Source organism: Notolabrus celidotus, chromosome 2, assembly GCF_009762535.1.
Source record: "Notolabrus celidotus isolate fNotCel1 chromosome 2, fNotCel1.pri, whole genome shotgun sequence".
Taxonomy (NCBI): Eukaryota; Metazoa; Chordata; class Actinopteri; order Labriformes; family Labridae; genus Notolabrus; species Notolabrus celidotus.
In genome coordinates, this window is record NC_048273.1 from 8,051,423 (window position 1) to 8,058,390 (window position 6,968).

General features: G+C 41.3%; 1 protein-coding gene across 4 annotated transcripts in view; it reads left to right on the forward strand.

Annotated features, from left to right (window-relative positions):
* slain2 (SLAIN motif family, member 2) overlaps window positions 1-5,104 on the forward strand; it is a 29,820-nt gene extending 24,716 nt beyond the window's left edge. For 2 of the 4 annotated variants that reach the window (XR_004634745.1, XR_004634743.1), the window contains 3 exons: window positions 1,303-1,546; window positions 2,783-3,129; window positions 3,228-5,104. Coding sequence is in view for 2 of the 4 variants with exons in the window: in XM_034708230.1 (XP_034564121.1) it covers window positions 1,303-1,546; window positions 2,783-2,846 (308 nt within the window). In the remaining 2 variants the exon portion in view is untranslated. Of the gene's footprint in view, window positions 1-1,302; window positions 1,547-2,782 lie in introns of all 4 variants that reach the window. The other 2 variants (XM_034708230.1, XM_034708217.1) reach the window with 1 other exon arrangement.
* The last annotated feature ends 1,864 nt before the right edge of the window (window positions 5,105-6,968 follow it).

Here is a 6,968-nt window from a genome sequence, read left to right on the forward strand (position 1 = left end):
CCCGTGTCAAGCCGTGTTAAAAATGTTTTTTGAGTGTTTTTTTTTACCTTTCTTTGGTAAGTTTGAATTAAATTTTCTGTCTAAATGACCAGGATATCAGCCACTTTAGAACATCCCTAGTACACGCATCTCAAAAGTCTAACATTTGCGCAATGAATAAAACAATATTTTAAGTAAACAAGCTACTTTTTCTCACTCAGCATGCATACATTTTACCGGTTGAATGGAAGCCTGGATTTTATTTGCCATGCTTTAGTCTCATTTCGATGCTCAAATTAACTGTCGGCTCATTTCCTGTCGAGTCATTTTATGAAAAGCTGCGTTTTGGATTCATTCTGCACATCACACATTTTTTCTCATATTGCACATTAACCCCATTTTTGTTCACCTCTAATGCCGAGTTTGTTTGTATTGCTCCATCTTTCTAGATAGTAGTCGAATAAATACACGTTGTCCTCATGATGTGTTTACATGGGAGTAAAAATCCTGCTCTGCCAACTGACTCGTCCTTCTTCCCGATATATCCTTTTTTTTTTAAATGACATATTTTCATGATCTTGAGAGTTAAAAACAGGTTAACATTCTACTCTGCTTCCATTTCTACATCTGCACCGTTTGCTGTCAATGTGTGTAAACCTGAGGACTCGGGTGTCAGATCTCTGTTTGCTGATAGTTTCTGTGCACATAAGCTTGAGTGTTAATCTTGGAGGAGGTCATGTGACATCCATGTCCGTTAAAGTCAGACCATGAGACGCCCCCCTCTGCTCAGCTCCCTCCTCCTCAGCTCTGAATTAAGGCCTGTCTCTGTTGTCTTCGTCTTTGTCTAGTCCCCCTCTCCTGTTGCTTTGGAGAAGAAGGTGATTTCAGTGAGTATTCACTGAGGGTTTACGCCTTTTCAATATTGTGATTGTGGTTCCTCGCCGTGGTCGTACTGATGCCGTGCTCGCTAGTTTGTGCTTCATGTTTGTGTCACCTCATTCATCACGTTAGGCCGCTGAGTTTATAGACTTTGTGTTCTCTTAGATGAAGTTTACTTTGTCCTTCCTAATCCTGCATCCTAACGGGTTTGACTTCATTTGTGGATTTGTGATGATGTGGTTACAGAGCTGCATACTGTATGTGTCCATGTTTGGTAGATGTTTGTTATACAGTATGTGAACTAGCATCATGTTGTTAGTATTCTTGCATCTTTACACAGTTGATCATTAAGTCATTATAGAAACACAGATACCTGTGAGAGCACTTGATGATGATAACATCATCCTGCTGATCCTGACTCTGCTCCCTCTCCTCCGTCTTCAGTCCCCTCTCCCAGTAAGCTGCGGACTCCGGCCACCCCGTCCCCGCTGGCCCTGAGGCAGCCTGTGAAGGCCACGTCTAACCCCAACTCTGCCACCTCCACACCCACCCGCTCCCTGGCTGCTCCACGCAGCGGCCTGCCCCGCCCCAATGCTTCTACAGGAGGAGGAGGAGGAGGAGGAGGAGGAGGAGGAGGAGGAGGGGGGATCCCTTTGCCCCGCAGCAAGCTGGCCCAACCTGTGCGCAGGTAGATCCTCCTCAGACTGAAAGTTTTCAATAAAATCATTGATCTCTCAGAATATTGGTAACAGAATTCTGCATCATCAGATTAAATCATGTCAATCAATCTTTATTTATATAGCACCAAATCCTAACAAATGTTATCCTCAGACTCTTTCCAAACAGAGCAGGTCTAGACCGTACTCTATGTTCTATTATCAACAAAGACCCAACATCAAGACAGGATCAGATCCAGTCCCATCTTACAGTCTGATCTCATCTTAATCCACCATGAGCAGAGCACTTTGCAGCATTTAGCAAGTTACAGTGGCAAGGACAAACTTCCTTTAACAGGCAGAAACCTCCAGCAGGACCAGACTCATGTTAGACACACATCTGCTGAGACCTACCATGTTGGAGAGAGGGATAGAGGGAGATTAAAAGAGAGGGAGATGATAGTGGTGAGACAGATAGTAGAAGTTGTAGCAGCAGCTGGAGTCTGGCACGACCACATCAGCAGAGATCCAGAGGAATCTACAAGACAAGGGAGCTCAGGGACTCCAGAGAGGTCTATGGTTAGTAACTTTAATGGGACAGGCAGACAGAACGTATATTCTAAAGCTTTGGAGCTTCACATGTTGGTCTGACTTTAAAAAGTTTGTGACATATTGGCCTTTAAAGTCACGGTAAAGGTGTTTGGAAACAGCAGCTTGACGTAGATTACTCAGATTATTGTGGTTGATTGGCAAAGTATTCATAAATATGCATGAAGTATCTGAAGATGACATCAATATCAGTCACAAAGCAATCTTGCATGGACAGAAATAATACATGAAAATGACTAACTCATAGAAACGTCATATTTGAACCTGAAGGCTGCAACGAAAAACAAATATTCCAGATTTGAACTTTGAACTCTGTTCAATAAACCTTTGAAGTTAGACATTATCTGACTTTTTTAGAAAGCATGTGTGGGAAAATGTTTAATATTGTTTATTTCCTGCATCTTATAGCTCATTCTTTATCAGTTTCTTCATTTTATGTTTAAGTTTTTCCCCCTGAACCTTTTGTTGCGCCAAAATAAGTTCCTCTAATGTTTGTTTGTGAAGCTAATCCATGAATGAAAGAGACAGAATGGTCAAACCAGATTATATACACATTTCTTGAAGTTTAGATTTTGTTATTAAAACTGAAATTACTCCTGATGTTACTTTTTGAACAGCAGAATATAAAGATGACTCTTGATTGATGTTTTTATCTGCAGATCTCTTCCTGCTCCTCGGTCCTACAGCGGCACAGGGGACAACTGGAGAGAAGGTTGTTATTAAAAAGGGCCAGCAGGGGGCGCCCCAATCAAACACAAGGATGCAGACATTTCAACATGGCACTTTATCTTCCTAGATACCTTTTACAGTGAAGAGAGAAACTATGTCCCCAAAAATATAAACAATCCAGAATTTAAAAAAAAGGAAACAACGGCGTCCACGTCGTGTTGAAGAGGAACCTCTCATCGCGTCGCTCTTTGGGGGTCCGGCTCTGGAGGGGTCCGGCATGTAGTACAGACCAGAAGATGCCAAAGAAACCAGCCCGACTCCAGCTCGCCCAGCAGAGGTCACTTCACCTGCCTTTGTTTGACTGCAATCATCCGTCAGACTCTTAATTTCACCGCTGACCTTTTCTCCCCCTCTTTCTTCTGTCACCTCCCTCAGGTTGAAATGTTTCCACACATTTCTCTCTCTTTCTGCTCTGTGTGTAACAGACTGTAGGCGAGCCTTCTGTATGATGATGCCGCGCAGGCCAACGTCCCGTAGTGGTCGAGAGTTGTCGATGTCTTTACCAGTGAAAGCACATCTGTGCGGATCATGACATCTTAAAGAATCTGTCCTCCTCTTCAATCAGCCAGAATGTATGCACAAGTTTCTTTTGGAAATTATTTATTCTAATTATTTAAAGAAATGTACGTCAAAGCATCCATATCAGTATTTTGTTTAAAGATTTCAGTCGTTTGAAATGTACATTTTGAACCTCAACTGCAAGCTAACTCTCCAAAGCCTCGTTTCTTTCAAAGTGTCAAATCAGGACAGATCAAAGCTCTCCAAAGCCTCAGTTCTGACTTGAACCACAGTTTGCCAAGAAAATACCTTTCCATTGAAGTGCTAATATCGGTCAATTTAAAAACAGAGGGGTGTACGTCCGACAGAGTGGAAACATGTCAGATCTTGTGCACCATGACAGAGTTAAACTGAAAGCTCCATCACTTGTGCACAAAATCAAGCCGCTGCAGGAAACTTTGCAATGACAGACAGCTTTTAGAAGTGTGCAGATATATTCAAGCAAAATAAAAAACAATGCAACCGCAAATAAAACCAGGGGAGGAGTGCTGGAAGGAGACAGATTATTAATCCATCCTCTGATTCTCTCCTTTTTCTGATCCGACAGCTGCACACTGCAGAGCTCCTGTGACAATATAATCCTTAATAAACACCAACAAACTGAAGAAGTGAAGGAAAACAGCAGATTTAAAAAAAATGCTTAGCAGGAAATTATAACCAAGAATCCACCGTGTTCTGCTTCTGCTGTACGTTTATGCTCTTTGAGTGCACGGACAATCTGCTGCGTGCAAGTTGGAAGTTTTAGTTTGTCGGTATCAAACAGAAGAGGGTCAGGTTTTCTGCATCAGTAGCTTCATGTATGCATGCTCCAATTTAAAAAAACTGCAAGGCTCCACTTTGTTGCATTAAAACTTATCGTACAACGAGTTAGCAGAGAGCATCATTAGAAAAAGAAGTGACGACATGGCAGCACATTTACAGCAGATTTAAAATCTAAACTGAATAAAAATGCATCTCCTCATCAGGTGAAGTGTGAAAAAAAAGAGAGCTATGTAGTTTCTCACCACCATGTTGTCGTACACCCCTCTGCTTGATAAAACCTGATCTGTATCCGATGACTGAATGAGACTTGATTGGATCAAAATCCTAAAATACTCCTCCCTCTGTGGCCGTGAAGCCCAGAACCATTCACGTGATTCTTCATCGTCCTGTAACAGATTCATGTCCGTGTGTATCGCTCATGAATAAAGGAACCTGTCCTGAAGTGTTGCTGGCTTTACCTCCTGTGCTCTGAATCAAAAGGTGTGTCAGTGTTACGGATCGTGGTGTGGTGGCTGTTCTGAAAATAGTGCCTATAATTTAAAGTTTCACTTGAGTTTGAACATCATGTTTGTTTGTTTGTGCCAACTCTTTGTTTTTGCCAATAACGTTGATTTGAGTTTTCTATCTGCTTGATTGATTTGCTTGGCTGTTTGTGTTTTTGTAAATGAAATCCAAACATTTATAATTTCTTTAAAAAAACGCGCCTTCATATTTATAACTAATTACTCTTATTCTGTAAATGAAACTATTTATTAAAGAGAGAGGTGCCTCTGTCAGGTTCAGTGGGAAGCTACAGGCGAATGTTGCAAAAAGACATGCCACACCTTTTGTGTGAAAGGTTTTTGTTATGGAACTTTTTTTTATACCCACGAACATGACATTCAGTTTCCCGGTGTACAATTCACATTTCAAAATAAAAGCTGGAAACTTCTTCTCTGTCTCGCTTTCTTTGGGTTTGGACCATAGACTGTATAAAATATGGACGTAGTATCCGTGACGTCACCCATCTGTTCCTGAGAGCTGTTTGGAAGCCAATCGACGGCGGCAGCCATATTGGAAATGCGGAACTCAACCAGGAAGAGTGTGACGTAAAGAGGCGGAGTTTGAACCTCCAAGCCAACAGTTATGTGTTCCCAACTGGGAGTCATGTCAGTCATGTCCTTATTTGGAAAAACTCATAATCTTAATATCTTCTGAACCGTCACGTTAGAAAAAAATTCACCCCCCGTACAGTGTGTGCCATTAGAGAGATTAGCTTCATAGGGCCAAGCCGTTTTTTGAACGAGGCTGTAAACATGTTTATTAATGCTGCAAAGATCATCTTTTTCCCATTCATGTCTATGTGGTTTCCAGTGATTCTGCAGCCAGCCTCAAGCGGATTCTCGATGTATTGGAGGAGAGATGTTTCATCAACAAGTTTCTTCTTCTTAAAGGTTAAATTTATACAAATCAGCTGTATCCTCTTCACATTTCAAAGCATCTAGCACTTACTTTATTCCTGCATGATCAGCCTGTTATTACGGATTAATTATTTGGGTCCTTAAAAATTCAAAAATGAGAAACAACCCTTTAAAATGTCACTGAAACCAACCAAGACTCGCCGTTAAAGCTTTTGGTTTGTGTAGTTTTTTTGGCGCCCCCCTGTGGATAAAGTTATACCTCATCACTTAGTCAGTGTTGTCCTGCCCCTGTATAACAACAACACCAGATAGACTGTTCAGCATATCCATGGTATGGGACATATTTCACATCCATCTGGTGAACACCCCACAGACGGTGTTTAGGAGGGGCAGAACCTTCAAAATAAAACTTAGAGGGTGATTAGACGAATGTTCTGTCTGTCACGTTCATTACGGGCCAATCAGAGCAACAAAATCAATCAATCAATCTTTATTTGTACAGTGCCAAATGACAACAAACATTATCTCAAGACGCTTTTACAAACATAGGAGGTCTAGACCACTCTATGTCAAATTATGAACAGAGACCCAACACCAAGACAGGATAAGACTCAGTCTTACCCCACTTGAATCCACCATGAGCATTGCACATTGCAGTATTTAGCTAGTTACAGTGGTGAGGAAAAACTTCCTTTTAACAGGCAGAAACCTCAGGCAGAACCAGATTTTGGAGAACAAAACTGGTGACGTAGTAGGTAAGCACTGCCGATGAGCAGTAAACTACATAACGCAAGCTCCACAGTCAGCTGCTATCATGCCAAAACACAATTCTCTTCATGTTTTTGTAAAGAAAATTTGCTCATTCAAGACTTTTGCTCTTCTTTTAATAAAGAAATGTCCAGCTCTGATAAAACTCCCACTACAGCTGCATCCACAGGCCGCCATTGTTTACCGGCTTGTAATCACTTCTTGTGTACGCAGCAACTAAACACGTCCGTAGCTATCGCCTCTTTCTCCTGAAAAGACCGATTGGTTCAATCGTTCTCTGACCCAGAACGAAGGTATCAGCTTAAAGCTTTGCAGGAAATATCAGCCTGGTGACAGACATGGAATCTGATCAATCCATCTGATTTGCACGGTTAAGCCACAGCATTATGAATACATTTTTTCATGTACATGTCTTTTTTTTCTGTAGCTGAAATAAAAGCATCAGACTTAAATACAGTCTGATGAGTGACCATCAGAAAACTCCTCACAGGAGCTTTAAAAGACAAGGATGACTGTAACAACGAAGAAAAGCAGATCATCTTTAAATAACAGAAACTGGAATCAGCTGATGTTTTATGACTTCCTGAAGCACATACACCATTAGTCCTAACCCAAATCTTAACAATAA